The sequence below is a fragment of the Paramisgurnus dabryanus genome, chromosome 7, assembly GCF_030506205.2.
Source record: "Paramisgurnus dabryanus chromosome 7, PD_genome_1.1, whole genome shotgun sequence".
NCBI lineage: Eukaryota > Metazoa > Chordata > Actinopteri > Cypriniformes > Cobitidae > Paramisgurnus > Paramisgurnus dabryanus.
Genome location: NC_133343.1, coordinates 308,873 through 333,139, shown reverse-complemented (window position 1 = coordinate 333,139; position 24,267 = coordinate 308,873). Strand labels below are relative to the sequence as shown.

The 24,267-nt window shown below is 41.6% G+C and overlaps 1 protein-coding gene across 1 annotated transcript; it reads right to left on the bottom strand.

The window, feature by feature from the left end:
• Positions 1-13,840: 13,840 nt before the first annotated feature.
• On the bottom strand, positions 13,841-15,061 carry LOC135720810 (P2Y purinoceptor 1-like). Its single transcript, XM_065242927.2, has 2 exons — positions 14,950-15,061; positions 13,841-14,741 (listed from the first exon to the last, which is right to left on the bottom strand). The coding sequence occupies exon 2, from the start codon at positions 14,729-14,731 to the stop codon at positions 13,841-13,843; it is 891 nt and encodes a 296-aa protein (XP_065098999.1). The 5' UTR covers positions 14,732-14,741; positions 14,950-15,061.
• Between the last annotated feature and the right edge of the window lie 9,206 nt (positions 15,062-24,267).

Sequence of the window (24,267 nt, the reverse complement as noted above, 5' to 3'; positions counted from 1 at the left end):
TTTTTTACATTTGTCACGTTAGTGAGTCTATCTTCTCTTAAATGACACCTCACACGTTTCGCATTGACACTGCAGCGCGCAGCCTCTGCATGGGTTGTACCATGTGAGGAGGTTTTCCCCTCCCCTCCCATAGAGTTGGTTCGGTCCATAGCACATCTTTTCCTAAACTTTTCTCCGGTAGGCTGGACCGGCTTAACGATACGCGTCTGAGAGGAGGAGTGCGTAAAAAACAGGTTGAAGGAAAAAGCCATTGGAGGAGGATGCTGCCAAACTTACAGGTTTATTTTCAAGAGGACAAACAAAAGTGATCAGGTAACTTAAAGAGAAATAAGCCTAGTAATGATTAGCATTAGCAACGTAATTATTCGGCTCATACCGTTGTAAAAACTATTTACAAGCCAACATTTTTTTTGTTTAAATATTAGCCTTTTGTGTATACATGGCGATTCATAGACTTTGCAAATATTATGCAAGCATACTTGCAACTTCTGAGCAGCATATAAGCCAGTCCCCCGCTGAAAATGAGGAGGCCATGAGTAAACAATATGAATTAAAGTTATTTAACCCTCAGGTTGTGTTCAGAACCCTATAACACCTTTTGTGTTCCCAGTCAAAAATGACCAGCCTAAAAAAAGCTTATAAATCACTTGTTATGACATATATTTACCCAATATTGGATTCAATATTTTTGTCAAATTGTTTTCTTTTTTAATTGGGACTGGGTTTTATATTTCTATTTGCATCTGATTAATCATAGGCCTCATAGCATCAGGAATGCTAATAATTTATCAACCTTTCCTTGTGGAATAGACTCTAAAAAGGGCTGGGTTATTTTTGACCCATAATGGGTAAATATTGGACAGAACACGGTGCTGGGTTAAAATTGACCCAACTGTTGGGTTATTATAATCCATGGTTGCATAACAACAACCCAACATTGGGTTATTTTTAACCCAGCATGGGGTAATTTTTAACCCAGCATGTGTTCTGTCCAATATTTACCCATTATGGGTAAAAAGTAACCCAGCCTTTTTTAGAGTGTAGAGGAATATTTTTGTTAGCTTCTCATCTTAAGTGAAATATTATTTAACTTTTACCTTATTTGTTGAACCATGATATTAATAAAAACTATAGTAAGAGCTTAACTGTTGCTTTATTTATCCAATTTGAAAAAAGTGCTAATTTGGAATAACACTACGGAAAAAGTGGGCTGGTCTTGGGCCTGAAACTCCCGGGCTGAAAAGTGGCCCCACTCCGGCCCTGACATCAGATTACATAAATGGAGGTCAACATCACTGACGGGGTGACGCAGGAGCCAGGAAGTATAAATAGCAACCCGAAAAACACCTTTGCTAGCTAAAATATGCCGAAGAAGGTGTAAGGAGAAAATATAACCATCCATTGGCCCAATGGCAGAAACCAGTCGGCAGAGCGAAGGATTCGTGTGCTTTTGTTTTTTATGGCACTTACTGATGACGTTTTGATGTTATGTAATTTATGGAGTTTTATCTAAGTCCAAAAGATAAAATCTCGTAGTTTATAATACGAATCGGATTAAACATTACCTTTTAACACATACAGAATTTGGATTGATGTTTGTTTATTCTGGTTTAACTCTGGTATTACACTCGTTCATTCGGTTCTCATAGTCACACATGATCCTAGTATAGGACTTAATAATTAAAGGCGTTCTAAGCGAATCTGCGAGACGTTAGTTTTGTTGACGTTTGAATTGTTTTCAAACAGACGGAGCGTAGCTAACTCCTCCCCCTCCCCCTCCCTTCCGTGCTTTCGTGAACGCGCCCAACCCCCACCCCCAAATCCTTTTTGTTGTTTATTGGCTAGAACACTTTGTTTTGTTTTTTGGTGCTAGGTTTGGCCAATATGTTGTTATTGACGTTTGTGAAGCCTGGGCTGTCTACAGAGATTGCGTTTTTTTACAGTTTGATCGGCGGACAGGCAGCAAGCAGATAGTGAGGAGATGTTTGCTGTATGTAAAAAAAAATGTTTTATGGTCTAAAACGCGTCAATTTGCTTAGAGCGCCTTTAATATACTGCTCAATGATCGTAAGCAAATCAGTATTGGCTGCTGCCAGAGGTTGGACTATATGCTTTAACGGCAGCTCTATGCTTGCTCAATTTTAAGCATACTTTATTTAGTCCCCTTAGAGGTCACACTTATTACAATAATTATTTCTAACCAGAGGTCATGAACTCCATTAAAAGAATAAACTGACCAATGTCTGACAATAGCTTTGTATAATCATGCCATAGTTTCCTATGTACACTTACATAGAATAATATTGAAATAATCAGAGGTTGAAGCTGATTATATTTAGAGTGGTCAGATAACATTTACATGTTTCTCTACATGGAAATACATATTGTTAGCCTCCACACTTCAAAGTACACTTAAGCTAACACCCAAGTGCTAGTCGTATCTCTCAAATCCTCAGCTGATGCATTATGTGCTATCTAACTGAGATTTAGGCCGAACCTAGCCTGATTTCAGCCCTTACAGTAGCTATGGATACATCGTTATTTCTTGCAGTGTCAACATTTACAGAGCAACACAGAATAAATTAAACATAACAATTTATTAACCAGGTATGAAAATCATAATTCAGAAGTCAATTTACAATCCAATTCAAATACGAAACATGAATTAATAAAAGGTTGTAATCAAATGAAAAACATTGCATGCCTGGTAAACAATGAAGATCTGGCTACAGATTGCTCAAAGTAAAATAGAAATACATGATGCTGTGTCAAAGACACAACACCATGGGGTATATTTCCTAATATAGAAAATCCCACCTGAACCATTTACAAACTTTCCTTTAATATCCAGAGAGAACAAAGCATATAGGAATTTGGTCCTGATTGGTTGTTGTAAAATCATGGCTGTCCTTCATTTACATACAGTGGCAGATTGTTTGTCTAAGATGGAAGGTGTCAATCAATATTGAGTGAAGTTTGCTAAAGGTATTGTTACATATTAACATTGAGTTCTGTTGTTATATGAATAAGCCCATTGTACCACTTGCACTGAGACATTTCCAATGATACCAAACAAGACCAGTTTCAGATTCTTTGTGCATGTAGAACATGTAGGCTTGATAATATGGCGGCGCGAGTAAATCGTGAGGCTCGAGGTCTCTCCAGATTTTGCAATATTGCGGTATTTTTCCTGCTCATCTCGAATCTGTTTGCACAAAACAGTTGTGCCTTAAGATCGTACACAAGATGTGAGCTTTTGGATATTGGTTTGCGGATTTCCGACAGTTTTGTGGATGATTTGCAACTCCTTCCTGAGATTTCCAAAACACCCGAGGCTATGCACTCTACCCTGCCGGGCGGAAGTGCTCGCAGACGGCGGCGAGACCATAAACAAAGGCGGGGGAAGCGCGGAGGATTAAGAGCTAAGCTAAAGTCAACACCACATCGGCTCTCTTTACCCAGCATTTTCCTTGCCAATGTACGGTCGCTGGTGAACAAAATGGAGGAGATACGACTCAGCATCACATACAGTAAGAAACTTTTGAACTGTAATGTCCTGATTTTCATGGAAACATGGTTAAACAGCGAAATACTGGACAACGCTATTGAGTTATGGGGACGTGACATATTCCGGGCGGATAGAACGTTAGATGGCTCCGGCAAGACCAGGGGTGGTGGATTGTGCATTTACATTAATAAAGCTTGGTGCACAAACTCTGCCGTTGTTGGGAGTCACTGTTCAGTTAACCTTGAGTTTCTGATGGTTAAATGCAGACCGTTTTATCTACTGTGGGAGTTCACCTCCACTTTTTTAACGTCAGCCTATATCCCCGGATGCTGATGCTAAGCTTGCTATGAAAGAACTTTATGCAGCCATCAACAAACAACAGACGGTTCACCCTGAAGCTGCATTTATTGTTGCAGGTGATATAAATCATTCAAACTTAAAGTCAGTATTACCAAAATTTCACCAGCATGTTCTCTGTCACACCAGAGGAAACAAAACCTTAGACCATGTTTACACAAAAATTGCTGAAGCTTACGTTGCAACACCTCTCCCCCATCTGGGTCAGTCGGATCACCTCTCTCTGTTCTTGACTCCTAAATATGTATCTCTCATCACTCGTGTGAAGCCAGTAGTCAAGACCATCAAGGTATGGCCTGAAGGGGCAGATTTAATAATACAGGAAAGGTTTTTACAAACAGATTGGAGTATGTTTGCTTCTAAAGCCACCAGTGGCTCTCACATGGACATTGACTGTTACACCTCCTCTGTACTGGATTATATCAATAACATCACTGACTGTGTTACAACCCAGAAGCAGATTATCATATACCCAAATCAGAAGCCCTGGATGAGTAGGGAAGTATGACTCCTGTTGAGGACACGTAATACTGCTTTCAGATCAGGAGACGCACAGGCCTATAGTACATCCAGAGCAAATCTGAAGAGGGGCATCAAAGAAGCTAAGCTCTGCTACAAGTCGAAGATAAAAGGACACCTTTCCAATTCTGATCCTCGACATATGTGGCAGGGTATTCAGGTCATCAGTGACTATAAACCCTCTCATTCTACCCCTGTAACCACTGATGTCATCTTCCTGAACGAGCTGAATTATTTTTATGCTCGCTTTGAAAGAGACAACAATGAAACTGCCACTAAGTTTAAACCCTCAGCTGTCCAATTGCCAATCACACTCTCCTTTACAGATGTCTGCAACACACTGAGCCGGATCAACACACACAAGGCTGCGGGACCGGATAAAATCTCAGGACGTGTGCTCAGGACATGCGCAGAACAGCTAGCTGGTGTTTTTACAGACATTTTCAATCTGTCTCTTGCTCAAGCAGTTGTCCCAATATGCTTTAAACGCACCTCCACTGTGCCAGTGCCAAAACATTCCAGCCCGATGTGCCTTAACGACTACCGCCCTATAGCACTTACGCCTATTGTTACGAAGTGCTTTGAACAGCTGGTTCTGGCACACCTAAAAGACTCCCTACCATCCACACTGGATTCATACTAATTTGCTTATCGTAGTAATAGGAGCACAGAGGATGCAGTTTCCATGGCATTGCGCTCTGTGCTCACACATCTAGACAATAAAAATACTTATGCTCGCATGCTGTTTGTTGACTTTAGTTCAGCATTCAATACTGTTATTCCAAACAAGTTAATAGCTAAGCTGGCAGACCTGGGTATCAATACCCACATGTGGGTATCAATACCCACATGTGCAATTGGATTTTGGACATTTTGACCAACAGACCCCCCGTTGTTCGATCAGGTCCAACCTGCTCAACGTCCATCACACTAAACACTGGTGTACCACAGGGCTGTGTACTAAGTCCGTTTCTATACTCTGTTTTCACCTCAGACTGCAAGCCTGTGTTCGGATCTAACTCTATTATCAAGTTTGCGGACTACACTACGCTTATTGGACTCATTAGCCACAATGATGAGACTGCTTATAGGGAGGAGATCAAGCACCTGGCCACATGGTGCACACAGAATGACCAGCTCCTCAACACCACCAAAACTAAGGAGCTCATTGTGTACTTCAGAAAAGGAACAGGTGGCACACACTATGCCATCCACATCAATGGATCGGTTGTTGAACATGTCTTTTAAATTTCTGGGGGTCCACATCTCGACGGACATGTCCTGGACAACCAACACCTCCAATTTGGTCAAAAAGGCTCACCAGCGCCTTTTCTTCCTGAGAACACTTAGGAAGAATAAGCTTTCCCAGACTATTCAGATGAACTTCTATCGCTGTGCAATAGAAAGCATCCTGACCAACTGTGTTACAGTATGGTATTGGAGTTGTTCTGTTGCAGAACACAAGGCACTGCAACGGGTGGTGAAACCACCCAGCGTATCATTGGGACTCCACTACCTGCCATCAAGCACACCCAGAAGAAACGCTGTCTGCACAGAGCCCGCAGCATCCATAAGGACCCCTCTCACCCTGCCTACACACTGTTTTCTCTCCTGCCTTCCGGTAGGCATTTCAGGTGCCTTCAGGCAAGGACTAGCAGACTAAAGAACAGTTTTTTTCCTAGAGCTGTTTCTCTATTGAACTCTAATCCCTGCTGATTTTATTCCTCATTCCATATCTTATTTGCTTTATTTTAAATTTATTTGCCTAACTTATGAGTGTATGTATGTATATGTATATATATATATATATATATGTATGTATATGTTTATAGTCCATGATTATGTCCTACAGTTATGCAACCTTTTTGCACTGCTGCTATTGCACTTTTGGTTTGATCCTAATTGCGTTTCGTTACCCTGTACCTGTACTGAGTAATGACAATAAAATTGAACCTTGACCCTTGAACAGGCAAGGGCAACTTCGGTCCTGGAGGTCCTAGTTAATTCAACAGGACTTCTAGATTCAGTCATTAGAGGCTGTATGCAGCTACCTTTTGTCAGGATTTGGCACCACCCTACAAAGGTGTAGCAGGAAGTATGGCAAGGGAGACGCAGCATCTAGTTCTCTTCTCAGGAAACATGGGTTACATACGTAACCTGAGACGTTCCCTTTCGAGGGAACTTGCGCTGTGTCACCATAGTGATGCTATGGGAACGCTATACCCAATCTGCCATACAACGAGTGCCTGTCTGTGTGTAAAAAGCGCAACTAAGACCTAAGCACCCAAGATCCTCTAGTAGAAATGAGATCCAACTCATAAAACTGTACAAAAGTAAGTTGTGAGGACCAACCTGCCGCATCACCAGACATCCTGAATCAGGGCACCTGCTCCAAGGGATTAAGATCCTGCCATACCTCTAGTTCAATGCGCTCTGATGATTAAAGGAGAAGGCCGTCTAAAGGCTTCATAAGCAAATGAGATAGTCTCCACACTCCATTTACGCAAAGTCTGCTTGATTTGGCTGAAACCAAAGCATGAAAATAACTGCTATGTCCAGTGCTCACTTCCTTCCTTTGGCTCATATCCTTAAATATGGCCAAGGGTTTAAAAAAGCCTTAACAATGCCCAGAGTGGACTCGAGACAGGTTGGTGAAACTAAGAGAGCCTTTAAATCTCCTCCAGTGTCTGAGAAACTTCTCAGACACTGTATCCAATGGCTCAGATGTTGGCCCTGATAAGCCCTCTAGCACCATAGACAGATCCCATGCCACCAAATGCCACACAGGAAACACATAACTGGTTGGTCTCTTCCTAATGAGGGACAAACCACTAAGGTGTGGAAATCAGATATAGCTGCCACATGAACCTAATTGGCCAAAACAGACAGCCCTGCTGTGAACCTTTCCTGTAAAACTCCAGAACTGAACCTACTGGGCAGTTAACTGGGTCATATGAGTGCCTCTGGCACCACGCAGCAAAAAGCTTCCATCTAAATGCATATCATTTCCTGGTGGAGGGAGCTTTGGAATGTAAAATAATCTACACAACCATGGTTGAGAGACCCATTTCTGTGAGTTTATACCCCTCAGACCCCAGACTTACAAACTCATTCGCTCTAGGCAGGGGTGAAACACATTGCTCCTTGCCTGAGACCAGAAATCCCTCCTGATCAGCACCTGAAATGGGGAGCTGTCTAGAAGGGAAACCAGGTTCAAAAACCATACTCTGTCCTTTTTGCTGATGGACCCTCTCCAGAACTCCTGGGAACAGAGCACTGGGGGGGGGGGGGAGAAAGCCCTCAGGCCATTCCTGTACCATGGCATTCAACCATAGCAGGTGAGTTAGAGACTACCAAAGAGGACATGTGAGTTCTTGTTAGTCTCCTTAGGTGAGACTAACGAGATACTTTGGTGAATCCTCTGCTGATGGACCCTCTCCAGATCTCCTGGGAGCAGAGAGATTGGGGAAAAAAACAGGAGACCCTCAGGCCATTCCTGCACCATGACATGCAGCCCGAGCAGGTGAGTGAGGGAAAACCAAAGAGGACATGTGAGTCCTCCTTAGTCTCCTTAGGTGAAGCAGTTATCAAAAGGAGTCAACAGAAATGTGTAAGTGGATTTGCTTATAGTCTTGTTAAGTTTTAGTGTGGTCTCATTGCTGAGAAATGCTGTATTGTTTACTTTGTCTCACATGCTGAATTTAAATTTGTGGGGCAGGGACACCAACAGAGCACTTCAGTATTGCACATTTTGTACTAACTTTTTTGTTATATATTTATCTTGATCTTTTTCCTTTCTTGTACATTTTCTATTCTTCTATTTTACTATGTGTTTTCAAATCTATACTGTCACTACAACTAGTAATTCAGTTGGATCATGTCGCCGCCGACGCAATGCTAATATTCTCCACATTCTCTCACAATCCACCACCGCCTCACTGACTTTTCCCATTGGCTTATGGAACTGCCAATTTGCTGTAAACAAAGCTGATTTCATTACAGCTATTGCTTTACATTCTGATCTTTTTTTCTAGCACTTACTGAGACCTGGATCAACCCAGAGGACTCTAACACCTTCTCCCACAGCCCTCACACAACAGAAAGGGGTGGAGGGACCGGTGTACTAATTTCAAATGGCTGGAAATTCCAAAAGCTCACACCCTCATGTGACAACATGTCAGGATTGTAGGAAGACAGAACCATGACAGAACCCCCCCTTAAGGAGTGGCTTCCAGACGTACCTTAGGGGAACACTAAACACGGGACATGACAGACTGAAACACAGACACAAACCAACAGAAAATGTCAAATAATAACAAGGGTAAACAGGAATAAACAACGACAGGGTTGGAGTGACAATAAAGACAACAACCAAGGGAGGGGGGAGGGGGAACAGAGTTCATAGGGGGTGGTCCAGGCAGGGTGGGACTGGGCGAGGAAGGGGTCTTAGGTCCAAAAGGTGAATTTGAGGGCTTGGGGCGAGGAGTCCGGGCATGCTTGTTGGGTTTAGGAGGGACAAGCTGTGGTAGGGTAGGACCAGAAGGGATGGGGGGAACGGAAGGGAACAAGGCAGAGTTCCAGGGCAGAGGAGGAGTCGGAAATGGGGCAAGCAGAGGAAGTCCAGGGTTAACTGGGTAGGGAAGAGAGTCTAGGGAGGACATAGAGACAGTGGCAGGGGACCCTTCCGGGGAAGGCATACTGGTGGGGCAGGGTTCTCGGGAGTCGAGATGGACGGAGCAGGATCCTCCAGCGATGCAACCACCATAACGCAATCCTCCGGGATAGTGGTAAGCAGACTGGACAGTACCAGTTGGACCCTGGGCTCACGATTAATCAGGTAGTTAATCATGTCTCAAAGGAGGGGTCTCAGCATCCTTTGTTCAAAAATTGAAGGCAAAGTCTTTGACATCGGCCTCCCTCTGGTGGAGACCGAATAACACATGGGCCTGGTGGGCCCATCGGGCGGACAGGGATGTGTCCATGCTGGCCTGCTGGGTTCTTTGTCGGCTTGATCGTTCTGTCAGGATTGTAGGAAGACAGAACCCAATTGCAGACTCAGGTGAACACTTAACAGATTTATTGAACAAAAAAATGAAAACAAACCCACAAGGGGTAAACAAGGCAATGAACAGACAGACTTTCAGGCTAACACTAAACTAGACAAAACAGACTTGAATAAACTAACTTGATTTGACTTTATACAAAGACTCACATGGAAACAAAGACTCCAGATAACCAGACGATCGAGCACAGGACAGCAAACACAAGGGCATTAAATAGGGGAGCAAATCAAGAGGGGAACAGTAAATTAAGAAGTCTTCTTATTTTACACATTAATTAAAAAACAACAAATAATTATTTATTATTATTTATTAATAATTGTGCAATTTAATTGAATTATTTGGCTTAATTTGGTCATTTGTGTCTTGTAAAACGTCATATTTAGGCTAAATAATTATAAACTGTATTCATCTGACCTCAGTTTTTCTGCATTTACACGTTTGGCATGGTTTTTGGGCTGAAATACTGCCAAAAGCATTGCAAGTATGCAAACTGACATTTTTTCAAAAACAGTTTTATGAACGGCAAACACAAATGAATCACGCAGAATCTGTCTTGGTGTGTAAAATAAACCAGTTTAAAATGTGTGAAATGACTTGTTGCATACAGAGCGAAAAACTATTTCCTGAAATAACTCAACATCTACTGGATACTGAGACAACTACTGCTGTTATTTAACCACGCGCTAGCTAGCTGAAATAAGTGAGAGAATTAAAACAAAACTGTAAGTGCAAAGGGAGCAGTAAATGTCAGGTTATTTCAGGAAATAGTTTTACCCTCTATATTCAACAAGTCATTTACACATTTTAGAGTGGTTTATTTTACACAACGAACTGAAACTGTGTTTTTGATTGCACGCCACTGTTTGCAAACTTGCAATGCTTTTGGCAGTATTTCAGCGCAAAAACCATGTGTAAGCGGAGAAAAACTGAGATCAGATGAATACAGTTCATAATTACTTATTTAATGTAAATATAAAGTTTCAGTTTTACGCTTTGCATCTTGATGCAGACCTTCACAAAATGAAAAAAAAAATCATTTTAACATATGAATGGGAAATGTGTATCTAACCTCTGAACTCAAGGGTGCATGCCACCGCTTCCTGATCCTGGAGGTTAAAATGGTAAAGTTGGGCTCCTCTCCTTCACACACAACCTGACCTTCCATGCTCAACATCCAGCGCTGGTTGCTTAGAGACGGACCTGAAATTCACAAAAAAAGATAAATAAAACATTTGTGTATTTTTGTGATGTTATTTAGCCGTTTACAAATATAACTATTAAACATAACTAGAGCCCAACCAATATGTTTTTTTAGGGGCTGATGCAAATACAGATATTTGGTTAAAATGTGTATATTACATTTTACAGTACATATATACTACAGTATATTATACTAGTACTGTATACAGTACCAGGCCAAAGTTTGGACAAGTAAACTTTTGACTGGTACTGTATATAGGAGTATAGTACATACAAAAACAAAATATACTATACATCACCAAATTTGAGTGATAATTGCAAAAATATGTTAATCAAACACTTTTAAATGACGTGACAAATTTGTAATGGAGGTAATAGTTACAATTTAACTAAACTTTTTATCTGAAATAAGTCTGACATCACTTCACTTATAATACCTTTAAAACACATATAAAACGAATATATATATATAGTTATTAGTAGTTTAAGGGACAAGAATAACAGTAACATTATATTGGGAAAAGTAAACTTTTGAAGTCGTTGTTTATTAACTTTACATTAAGGCAACTTACCTTAGGACAATGCTTTGACTAACAACACTTTTGTGGTTTAATGCAGACTACAACCACAACGTTTTATATCAAAGTAACTTGGTTTATATTTGAGAACAAGCTTAAATGTTTAGGTCTTTATGTGTATGCAAGCTAAGCTAATTCACACCGCACCGACAAACAGCAACATTACGTTGTTTTAGGGAAATTCAAATGATCATGTTCAATCATCGAAAACGAAAGAATTAACACACAGATAAGTTACAAAAACATATTTAACAACGTGTTGTGTGCTGTCTGTTAAGAGTTTCGCAAATTAGCATAACTTACTCTGTGTGGAGTGACAATAACAACGCAGCTCCTAAAATCAGCCCACTCGTGCAAACCGTTCAGAAATGCAATCGAATAAAACAACAGTGTCTTACCGTGTCAATGATGCTCAGTCAGTCAATCTTCATTTATCTTCATCACAGACACATTGAATTCTCCCAGTCTTCTTGCAGCATAATCCTCTCATTTCTGCCGCATCGTCATATGTGTAACTTGTAATTGTTCCGTGTATGTTTTCGCATCACAGGCAGCTATAGATTAAAAGTTGAACGCGTTGTCATCATCTGTACCGTTGTGCCTATTTTGTTCATATAAATAACCAAATAAAGAGCACTAGCTCTGTTGCTCACATTCAAAAATTGAGCGCAAAGGAAATCAATCCCACAATGCAATGCTTTTACAGTATTATTCTGTATTACGAATTTTGCGTGCTGAAAACAGAACAATTCTGTACATTTGCAGCCATTCTGTAAATATTTTGTAAATATACAGTCTAACACTGTTTTTTGAAAATACAGTACAATACTGTTAGAAATTCCCTGTAAATTTACAGAAAAGTTTTACAGTGTGTGTTAAGACTAACATACTTTTCTTTCAGTCTCAAATCTAGTTGTCTTAGATTTTATAAATGTGTGAGGGGATAGAGCTAGGCCGAAGGAAAGGACCCGATATTGTATGCCATGCCCAAAAGGGCAAACCTTCTGTGAGCAGGAAAAATAAATAGGCATCCTTTAAATCCATTGTCACAAACCAGTCCTCAGATCTGATTTGTGGCACAATATGAGTGACCGTCAACATCATGAACCATAATTTTCTGACAGTTCTGTATAAAAAAATTTATTCAAGGTCTGGAGTTCTCCGTGCCCCCCTATTGCAAGGACACTCACTCAATCCCGTCTATGGATAATTCGGCCCTGTGTATAGGCGGCAAAAATTGGACTCAGGTTCCCTTGACCTCGGGCGCAGTAATATTGATGCAAGTTTGAGCAAAAGGGGGAGTAGCTAGTTGATGTTACATCACCTGAGGTCGAAGTGCTGCAAACTAAGTGCTCTTCTGCCATACAATATAGTTCTCATTTTTTATCCGCTTAAAAAAATCGCCAGGTTTTGTTTTGTGCCACCATACTTACTAGTTTTACTACTCATGTAACAGTCTTTAAATAGGGAAAACATGGAAGTGTTTGGTGGCTTCTTAATTCATCCCTGTTTGAATCCCAATGAATGGGGCTAGGCTAAATGCTAACACATTCACAACATGCTGCACAAAGAATAAGTGCACACACTGAAAAAGATAGGTATGTATTAATTCATCTCATTTGCGTTAAGAACATATACAGTACAATATAAAAAATTTTAGGTGTTTTTTCCTTTAAATAAATATGTAGTTTTTATCTTTTCAAACTGAACAAACAAAACAAATATTTTTTAAAGGAAATTCTGTGTATATGATGTATATGATTGTATGATAACGATTTGTTTGTTTTTTCTTGTTTGTTTTGTTGTGGTTTAGTAAAGTCAGCACAAAGTTCCAAAAATTTAAAACATTTACTTAATTAAATAAATACATTTGCTTTGGTGTGCCCACGTTTATTTACTTTTCCGATGTGATTTTTGGTCATAAGGTTGATGTGCTTTGGTTTTCTTTTTGTTCTGGTTTTAAAAATGATTCTTGTACCCAGCAATCTGTGTCAACAGAAGGTCATGTGATCACCTACTGTAAATGTTTTTCATGATAATTAATCATCTAGTTAAACAATTACAAGCTTGTGCCATCTGTGTCACTTTGGCTCATTATTTATTATTTTCCCAGGCATTTCAATTAACATCTTCATTAGTGACTGGTAATGTTCTTAATTATGCACCTGTGATCTAATCTGTGAGAAGTAAACGAACGAGATTATCTGACAGCAAAAAATAAACTCTGAAGTATCATTGCACGTTTCAGTTTCTTTATATTCTCAGAGTCTATTTATCAATCAGACAGAGATATTAACAATTAAACATCAAGTGAACAGATGATGTTTACAGAAACACAGCACTCAGAAAACACAGTTCAAAAGCTTGTTAACAATAGCAGTAAATAACATCAACTATTATCAGCTGGTTTGCATCACTACACAGACTGTACACAAGACATCAAGTGAATCATATTTATGAACTAAATCTTTAGCAGTTTGCAAAATAACTAATGTATGATTTTTGGCATCTACCAAGTGACAAACAAAAAAATGTAGAATATAATTGAGTGGGGACACACCGTATGAGAAGATGCGCAGACAGTTGAAACGTTTCAGGCGGTTCTTTGCTGGGTTTTAGACGCTAACGTTGACAGGTTTCTTTGAGCGACTCTCTAGGCAGCAACACAGCACAGATCGCTTCATCTTAGAGACATAGAGGAGAGGCTCAACTGTACAGCTCAGGTCCATGATGCCGAACACTGCGACGCTGATCTTACAGCGAAAGTCCACAAATGAGTAGGTTGACGCAAACGGCATTAGAGCCACTGGAGGAAGATAGTTCACCACGATGATGGCGAGAACTATAATCACCATTTTGAAGGCCTTCTTTTTGATCGGATTCATGACTTCTTTCCCGGCAACGCTCTTCCTGAGAACCCAGATGATGGACAAGTTACAGAAAACCATGAGGAAGAATGCAAAGAGGATGACTCCACTGAACACTTCGTTCACACTCAAGACACCCAGGATGCACTTGGTCAACGCATACGTTAGGATGAGTCCCCACACCACCACAGAGACGCCCATTCGGATACGATTGTCTCGAATCCCTGTGAATACGATGGGATGGACCACGGCAATGTACCTGTCAAGGCAAATACAGGTGAGGAATAAGGGAGCCATGTCTTTCAGGCCGTAAGCAAATCGTTGAAAGTACCAGATGATTTGATCATCCAGGTAAAGACGGTTAATTAAGTCTAGAGACGTCATGAGGCAGAAATATGCATCTAGCATGGACAGGTTAAAAAAGAAGATGTTGGATGTTGAGCCTTCACTTTTCTTTGTCAAAATCTGCCACATCACAAGGACGTTGCCCGGGAATCCTAAAATCAGGTTAAATACTTTGACAGAGAAGTAGAAGATAAACCCATAAGGGGTTACAGCACACTCGTCAAAATTGTACCACAGCGGAGGATGCCACCCAGAAATGCTTGTGTTCAGATTCAAAGCAGAAACGTTATCCATGATCAAAGTTCTGTGGAGAAAACCACAATGTCACTTCTAATGATCTGGGACAATAGAGACTGTATGACGAGTATGAACTCAAAATCAACACAAGTTCATTAAATACAGTGACAAAATCAAATGATAATCAAAAAACAATGATTTCAAAAATAATGAATACAAAGTTTAAAAGATTGTCATATCATTAAAAATTAGAAAAGATATCATAGACAACTTACCAACTATCTAACTTGTGGTTTTAGTCAGCAAGGGGGTCTTGTGCTGTAATTTTGTGCGACTGTCGGTCTCTGCCACAACCCTGCAGAAAACGAGGAGGTTTGGAGAACGAATGGATGTTGGTTCCTACCAGTGTCTGACCGTCGCCCATCTCATGCTCTCTAAGATAAAGCTTTTCTCATGGGAGACAGAGGCGGGACATTTTGGTCAAAACCAATCAATTCAGTTCCATAGGGTTGAGAACAAAGATCCATGTAAACAGGTGATGCAAGGACAAAATGAGTAAATCTACTGTAACATCTTGCAAAAACACACATCCCACTCTCTGCCACTAGGAAATGAAGCAAATAGCTTCTTAACGTAGCTACTTTTGTGATGGGTCTCCACATTTGTAAATGTGACTTCAAGCAATACATATTTATTTATTAGAACTGCCAATGTGTTGATGCGTGCAAATTTAAAATCCTTAATGCCAGAAAACAGTTTAACGCAATTAACATATCTACATTTATTAAAAAGAGGATTGAGGCCAAGCTAAAAGAAAGAAAACAATCACAAGACTGAAATCACTATATTGCGACATTTAATTTACAGTATTATATTTAAATATTATGTGGATTGTGGTCCCTTCCTGTCTAGCACTGTGTGTTTATATTAAAACAAATGTTTGTCTTTATAAATAGCATTTTATGAAGTTTATTGAGTTGACTCAAGAGCTTTAGAAAAGGTCAAATGATTTCTGGTAAGGGAACATAGGAACCATCAATGTTCACTGGTTTTTATGTTGAATTGTGGTCATTTTTAGGGGACAAACATCCCAGTGCCCTGGAAGGAGATTGCAATTGAGACAGCCCTTAATGTCTGTCTAGTTTTAGATATTTTTATTGGCACAAAAGTAATCCCATATAGTGTGCGCACACTCGAGAGAGTATTAAGTGTGTCCGAGAGAAAACCTAAACATACTGAACCTTGTGCTGTGGTGCAATTATCCTGCAATTCTTAATTTGTTTAGGAGACATTTTAGAGGTGTAATGTGGTTTTTTGTGCGACATCTAGTGGTGAGATTGTGAATTGCATCCAACCTCAATTTTGAAGTGTAAAGAGATGCTACGGTAGCTTCCACAATTATGCACACAGTTGGTCTCTCTCACAGTGCTTGGTTCACTTTTGTCAATGACATGGATTATTGTGAGAATAAACTGCTTTCTGTGCTTTTAAATTGCTCTCGCAGTACTTTATGCTTGATGTCCCTCACACACCTCTTTCTGCTTCTCAGACACCAGGGGCCTTATGTATAAAACTTTTTGTAGATTTCATTCTCACATGGTGCGTATGCAGATTCTGCATTTGAACCAAAGGTTTTCGATTTGTAAAACCATATGCATGCCAGAAGCAGGGCAAGTTTCACTTTAAAAAGCACAATTATCAATTAAATTGTGTGCAGGTGCACATTCTTAAAACTTTCCCTAATTTCCTCCCTGAAATAATCATATGGCTAGCCTGGCTCCGCCCTCCTACGTGCTACCGCTTAATTTTCAGTTCGCTTCAGTACTATGTCTGGGACTGCTGTGTAGAGTTTCGTTTTCTCCTGCAAAAATTTGCAGGTCCAATAAACGAACAGAGGGGGGTTGCTAAGAACGATGATGTTGAGGTTGTGCGTCAGTTTGAGTTGTAGTCCAGTGTGGCAGTTGAGAAAGACATGAAAAAGCTATTCAGTCTGTTGTTGCAAAACTACCAAATATACAGAAGTTAAAGCCGGAACAAGAACAATATTTGCTAAGTTTTGTTGGTCTGATCATTCGGAGTTGTTGTTTCCGGCCGGTTTCGGCGCATGAAACGTCACAACCACACGTTAGCGATTGGCTATGGCAGATCCTGAGTGACTCCTGGCAGATCCAATAGTTTTAAACTTCAACAGAGGACCCTCCTTAATGGAAGTAACGCTGGCCAGACTCTCTGTACAAATGAAATGAATGTTCGGGAGTCTGGTTGGACCAGGCTAATCATATGGATCTTAAAAGTGCCTTTTATAAATATTTATGATCCTACTGTATATTTTTATGACCGGAAATTTTCTGTTTCTGTACAGTCGGTGAGGGACTGACCAATAAAAAAAAGATAAGGTGAGAAAATATTTTCCCAAAAAATATTTCTAATAAATATTTAACAAATAACTAGGCCTATAAAAGAGGTCAACGGAACAAAACTAACACAGCATCTAGACCATGTGCAAACAAAACCTTCTGAAGAATAAAAGACTAATTGAGGACCCTACTTAATGCAGAATCCTTACTTAATGCAGTTCTAAGGTCATGGAACACTGCCTTTGTGTCTTTCGTTTACATTTACATTTAATCATTTAGACGCTTTTGTCCAAAGTGACTTACAAATGAGGTAAACAAAAGAAGCAGTTATAGCAACACAAGAAGAGCAATACGAAAGTGCACTGGAACTAGTCTCATCAAGTCTAACACAGTATACCTAACCAAGGGTTGATTAGTTTTTTTTAAGAATGTACAGATCTGTTGTATAGGACTTGATGTTGATATCCCTTAATGCATACTTGAGGCACCAATGAGACTCTGTGGGATGGTCAATTGAGTGACCCTCTGCCACACTACTTCTCAGCCCTTCCATCTCCTGAGGTTGCTCCCTTCGCGTAACTCAGTGCATGAACCCTTGACATGACCTAACCTCAATCTCTAATGCCACAATCTCACCACAACCCAACCATACACGCCAACCCATTTGACTAAGGCCAGAAGCCCCACTGTTGTTGTTAATGCAGGTTCATTGGCAAACGGTTCTGTATGGCATACTATTTACAGCAATACACAAGACAACAAGAAATCGTTGTTAATTCAGGTTTAGTGGCAATTGGTGGCAAACTATCTACCGAATTACCCAGCAACACCGGTCAATTGTTGATATCCCTAATACTTACCTGAGGCTTATTTGAGACTCAGTGGGATGGTCAATTGAGTGATGGCACCCTTTGGGTTGTCAAGTGGGCACCCTCCTTCCTTGGTATTTCGCTGATAGGCCCACAACACCTCCAGAGGGTTCAGCAGTGAATCCCAGCGTCCCCGGTTCACTCCCAAGGTGCCATCAACTCACTTGAAGACCCAGGCAGAGTCTTTTCTCTTCACCCACAGCCACTGGCTTCCCTTTTCTGCAGCCGCAGAGAGGTCTTGAACTGCCTGCCAGTGGGCCTTTCTTCGCACTTCCATCTCCCTGAGTAGCCTGGATGTTTAGGTGGCTACAACCCTCTGCAACCTACTTCCACTGGGCGTACCCTCACATTCCATCCTTGTTGTTGCCCATCGGTTGCAAGTTCAGTGTACCTCAGCCTTTTCCGTTTATAGGCCTCCTCCACTGCACCTCCCAGGGCACGGTGAGCTCAATGATGTAGGCAAGCTGGAGCAAGGCTGACCACAAAACAAGGTCTGGTTGCAGGTTGGTGGCTGCAATTTCAGCTGGGAAGCAAAGTTTCTTGTTCAAATCTGCCAACATCTTCCAGTCCCGTGCTCTGCCCAGCTGACCAGAGTCTGATCTTAAGGTGGTGAGGGTGGCTTGACCCTCACCCTCCCGAACAAATGGTGTTAGCTGCCACTGGGATGATAGGGGAGGAAGGGCATTCACACTTTTCCAGCGACTTTCCAACACTGCAGCAAGACACTTCAGCACCTGGTTGTCCCGCCAGGTGTAATGGCCTTGAGTGAGGCTGATCTTGCGTCCCACTAAGATGTGCTTCAGTGTTTCTAGACATGAGCAAAGAGGGCACGTGGGGTCTTCAGGATACCATTGGCTTAGGTTTGCAGGAGAAGGCAGGACATCGTAGGCAGTCCTGACGGTAAAACTTGCCCTTTGGCTCCATCTCCCACAGCTCTTTCTAGGAAATCTTCCTCTTCTCCACTACAGATAGAGATCAAGAAAAAAGGAAAAGAGAAAGATAGTAAGTCCTATATTAGGAAGTGAGTAAATGGCGGAAGAGATGGGTTTTTAGCCGATTCTTAAAGACAGCTACAGATCGTGTCACGACCGGCAGATCATTCCACAGTTGTGGAACAGCTCCAGAGAAGGTACGCGACTATATTTTTTCCTTTTTTGAGATGGCACCACAAGCCGTCACTTGGTGACAGAGTGCAGGGATCAAGCGAAGGTAAGGGGGTGCTGACCCAGTGGTGGTTTTAAAGGCAAGCAGCAGAGCTTTAAATTTGATGTGAGATGCTATAGGGAGCCAGTGTAACTTGACAAAGAGAGGAGTGACGTTCGCTCTTTTTGGCTCATTGAAGACCAGACCTCTTGCCGCTGCATTCTGAATCATCTGTAGGGGTTTGGTTGTGCAGGCTGGAAGTCCAGCCAGTAGCGCATTGCAGTAGTCCAGCCTGGACAGGACAAGAGCTTGGACTAGGACCTGTGTAGGATGCTCATTTAGGAAAGGTCTAATTTTCCTAATATTTCAGATCAACTGATCAACTAGTAGCCGGCAGTGACTTTCACTAGCCCACACCACACCATGGACCCAGCAGCTTTTTGGTCTCCAGCCATGAGACTCCTTATGCTTTATCAGGGCTCCCGCTCCCTTGAGGATCAAACACAGGACTTCTTGGATCTTGTTCCACTTACCCATTTCCCAGATAAGTCCGCAGGCAGACGAGATGGACCGGTCAACGAAGTCTATGTGTGACACACTGGTAGCAATGCCTGTACCTGTTCACAAGATGGCCGCCGCCACACCTGATCCTGTTTGCAAGATGGCCGCTGCCACACCCAACTCAGTTCACAAGATAACCCATACCAGAGTGAGTTCACAAGATGGCCGCCGTACCCGAGCCTGTTCATGAGATGGCTACCGCCATGCCCAAACCAGTACACAAGATGGTTGCCACACTGGTATATGCAATTAAAGGGAGACTTTTGCATTGCATACCCATTTGCATTAAGCTTCGTATTGTTAGAACCCCAGTCATGTTTTTGAAGGGTCTTGCATCATTTCCTCAGTACCCTCACATTCCATCCTTGTTGTTGCCCATCGGTTGCAAGTTCAGTGTACCTTAGCCTCAGCTGAGACAGGAGAAATACAGATTTCAGTGTTCACTTCCTTCTTTCAATGATATAAAAATCATCATTTTGCATCAGTGAAAGCAGGAAGTCCAATATCTTTGTTGATGGGGTGAGACTACAAACACCCCTTTTCTGGGTCAAATAGGCACCAAATTCTAAATGTATGTTACATTTCATCTACAAATATGACGCACTTTCAATAAAGATTAATGTTTCTATGGGTGAAATGCTCCTTTAAGGCCAGTTTGGTCGATACCCCTATTATGTTGGTTCGAGCGGTTGGAATCCTTAGACCACTTGTTTCATCGACCGAATTGATTGAGTCATCTGTCTCGACCGAGCCAAGTGAATCATCTGAATCTTCTGAGTCATCTGAATAAACTTAGTCATTTAAATTGTTTGAATCATCTGTGTTTGCACTGGCTATGTGTTATGTTGGGACTGCTTCTTGCTCTTCTGTTTCGCAGGAGATCCCTGAAGTTCATGAACCTGAGACTACTAAATTCCTCGTCACAGCTGGAAGGTTCGAATCAGAGTCATTTACACTTTCTACTACGACTGGAAGGTCCGAACCTGAGCCATTTGCACCTTCTGCCATGGTTGAATCACCGAAGTCAAGTGAATCACCAAAGTTACCTAGGTCACGTGAGTCCTCTGCACTATCTGGTTTTGTTGAAAAGTGTGAACTTGAGTCCTGTGAGCTTTCTGTTTCGACCCATTTAACTGAAACTGCTTTGACCATAAGGCCTATTCCTGAGTTACCGGTAACTAAGGCTAAGATGATTACTTCAGAGTCCCCTGTATCCGGTAAGTAAGTTAACAGGGTCACTACCAAGCTTTATAGACTCTCTGCCCTTGCCGAAATGGCCGTGCACGACTTTGAACTCTCTGCCAGGCCCAAGATCCTGAGCTCTGTTAAATATGTTTGGAATGTCCTCAGTTGTATATGTATGTAATGTATAGTTTTGTGTTATGCATATGAGTAAGCCACAAGAGGGCACCAAAGTGTAAGCTATTGTAAACGCGTTCACGTATATGTGTGTCCTCTGTAAGCTACCGTAGTTCTCTCAGTGTTCATCTCTGCCTGTGTGTGAGAGCTGCTCCGACCGTGAGAATGATGTGTCGGCAGCCAGTTAATAAATATGCCTAAAACGGCTAAAGATTAATCTCCATCCATCATTTATCCTCCGAATGCATTGCTAGCTGCAACAGTAGTGTGGCACAACTCAACAAGCTCCCTGAACTCTCTGCCTGCCCTAAGACGGCCGACTCTGAGCTCCCTGAACTCTCTGCCTGGCCCAAGATGGCCGACCCCGAGCTCCCTGAACTTCCAGCTTGGTCCAAAATGGCCGATCTTGAACTCCCTTCCTTAGCCAAGAAAGCTGTTCCTGAGTTTACAAGTCTCTCTACTTTGTCTTACATGTTTCTTGTGTAATAGAAATCTATTCTTTATGCATTTATTCTTTGTATTTTTTATGCTTCAAGTAATGACTTTATGATTTTCATTATTAGCCTAGAAATCTAGACGCACCCTAGCGGCCGCAAAATATATTTGCTGCCAGGGTTTAGTCTAGGCACTCACAATACACTTAACCGGTCCAAAAACCAAAATTTGGTCAGGCCAATCACATCGTGTGTAGCGTCTGTGGGGCGGGCTTAACATGATGATGACAGAGCTGCAACGGTTCCTACTTGAAAACAGAGAATGGCTGCTGCTGCTGGCGAACAGCTATCTTTTGAAGCGGCTTTGGCCGCGACTCTGGAGGACTTAGATTTATGTTTTTCTTTGAGAGAAGAGCAAATAAACCCTACTGAAGTCTTTTTTAAGCAAGAAAGATGTGTTTGGAGTTTTGCCGACTGGTTACGGTAATATCGTCACCTCTTCGTTGCTCTGATCCGTCATAGCGCTATCCTATTGCGTGCAGAGGCATTTTGAGGGACAACCTTATATCCCGCCCCTTGCATTGAGCCGTTTGTGTGAAGAGTTGCCAGACCTTACATCTTGATGTAGGTCTGGCTAACCAGGCTATTTCATTATGTGTCTGGCATGTAATTTTTATATACTTGGGCAACAGGAAGTCTAAAACAGGAACTTAAACAAGATGTCTGCTCAAGGTAGAGTGTATAGTGTGCAACTGTTTTTAATAGGTGTGAAGATATGCATAGCAAAACTTATGCTGACCATTTTAGATCTAGCTGACAAGTAAAATTTGTTTAAACACCCAGAAGTGCCTAACAACACCTAATAAGGAGTTGTTATGATAGAATAGCATAGGGGGTGGTGCAACCCAATGACAGTATATAATGTAAGGAGATTTGAGTCTGCCTCACTTCGCATGCCGTTTTCCTTTCTGTATGTGTTGAGTCTGTGTACAAGTAAAGAAATCATCTCTGAATGACGTTATAGTATTATTAAAATAGTATTATTTTTCCACTACACTTGCTAACCTGGCTTTGCCAGCCCCTCTCTCTCCTGTCTCTATTTACAGGCCCAGAGAACCGCACCACCATGGGTCATGACTCCGCCCTGGTCTTTGGTTCCTACCCTGCCAGCTCCGCTCTGGCATCCTGCCCCCATTCCAAGCTTCCACCGGCCCTTCACGGGCTTGGCCCATCGACCCTCCCCCTGTTCCGCCTCCACTCCACCACCCACCTGAACTATTTTTTGCTGTCCCATGCTCTTAGTTTGTAGTCATGTCTCTGTTTGCCATGTTTGTAGTTCTGTGTAGTTCTTTTGTTCATTGGTCTGTGTGCTGGTTGTTCCCCAGGTGTGTCTTGTTATCTTGTTATCCCGTCACTGTATATATGCCCAGTGTCCCAGTTGTCCTGTATCAGTTGTTGTTTGTATGTGGTTCACAGGTTTGGTTTGGTTTTGTGTTTGTTTCCATTTTATACTTTTAGTATTTTGTATCACTTTATGTTAATATTAAAGTCACTTGCACTTGGACACGCTGCCTCTGTCCACAAACGTTACACCCCCGGAAAGCCCTCAGTGTGAACAACAAGCAGAAACAATGCCATAATGGGAGTGTCATAGTGAGGACATGCGTGTCATCACAACAATGAAGTTACGGTTCAGCTCTTTAAAATGAGGGATTTACATGCAAATCAACGTTCACGACTAGAAATGTCAGCAAACTTGACTGAAGCAGATATCAGGTAACTCGTCACTATTGGTGCTGATGCGAAGAATATTTACCAGCATAAAAGATTAGCGCATCGCATGCTCATATAAGCTTATAATAAACAAAACATTGCATCAAGATATATCGTTCAGGGTAAGGTTAGGGTTAGGACGCACACACAGATTCCGGCAAGTCATTGGCCGTGAGAATTAACAAAAAATCAAACAATCCTGGAAAAATCCCGTCAGGTAAAAAAACTGCGTCATTGGTATTTCCGTTTGTGACAGTAAAAAACAAAGATGCGCCAAGTTGAGGAGTGATTTAACTCAAACTGCAACAAAAGTCGCTGTTTATTTACTTTCATCACTGCTGGTCTTCTCAAATCATACACAAAAAGTTGTTATTTCTTCTTCGTTTGTGGGTTAACTTGCCAAGCTGCTTGGTCCACGGTCGCCCGGCTGCTTTGGTTACACATGTGGATACTGCCTTCCAGCCGTCTGCACGTGTGTTTACGGACGACGATGCAAAATTATAAATGAAACCCTCGCGGAACCTATGCCGTAGGACCTGTGCACAGCTATAACGAGCCCTTAAATGTGACCTCAGCATTTAACCCATCCCACTGAGTAGTGAACACAACACACACACACACACACACAAACACATGCACACCTGGAGCAGTAAGCAGCTATTAATGCAGCGTTGGGGGAGGAACTGGGGATAAAGTGCCTTGCTTAAGCAACCTCAAGGTCCCAACCTCCCAGATGTGAGACTTGAACCGATGATCTTCGGGTTATAAGACCAACTCTCGCACAAAAAGCAAGGTTTACAAAGGAACAGAATTCTTTACTTGTTTTCAGTCTCAAAATGAACCAAATGAATGCATTTTCATTTTAATGTACACATTTTTTTCTGGGGTACCCCTTGGACCACCTAAAAGGGACGAGATCTATCCAGTGGTCTTCATCTCTCCCGGGCTCTGTCTTGTGGTGTTTATTTCAATAAAGACTTTTCAATAAAGACTTGTTATTTGCAGTTGAATCTCTGACTTTGTCCTTCCTGACATACCCAGCATTACTTAGATTGACTGGAAACAGATTGTGGAACAAAGATTATGCATGTCACTGA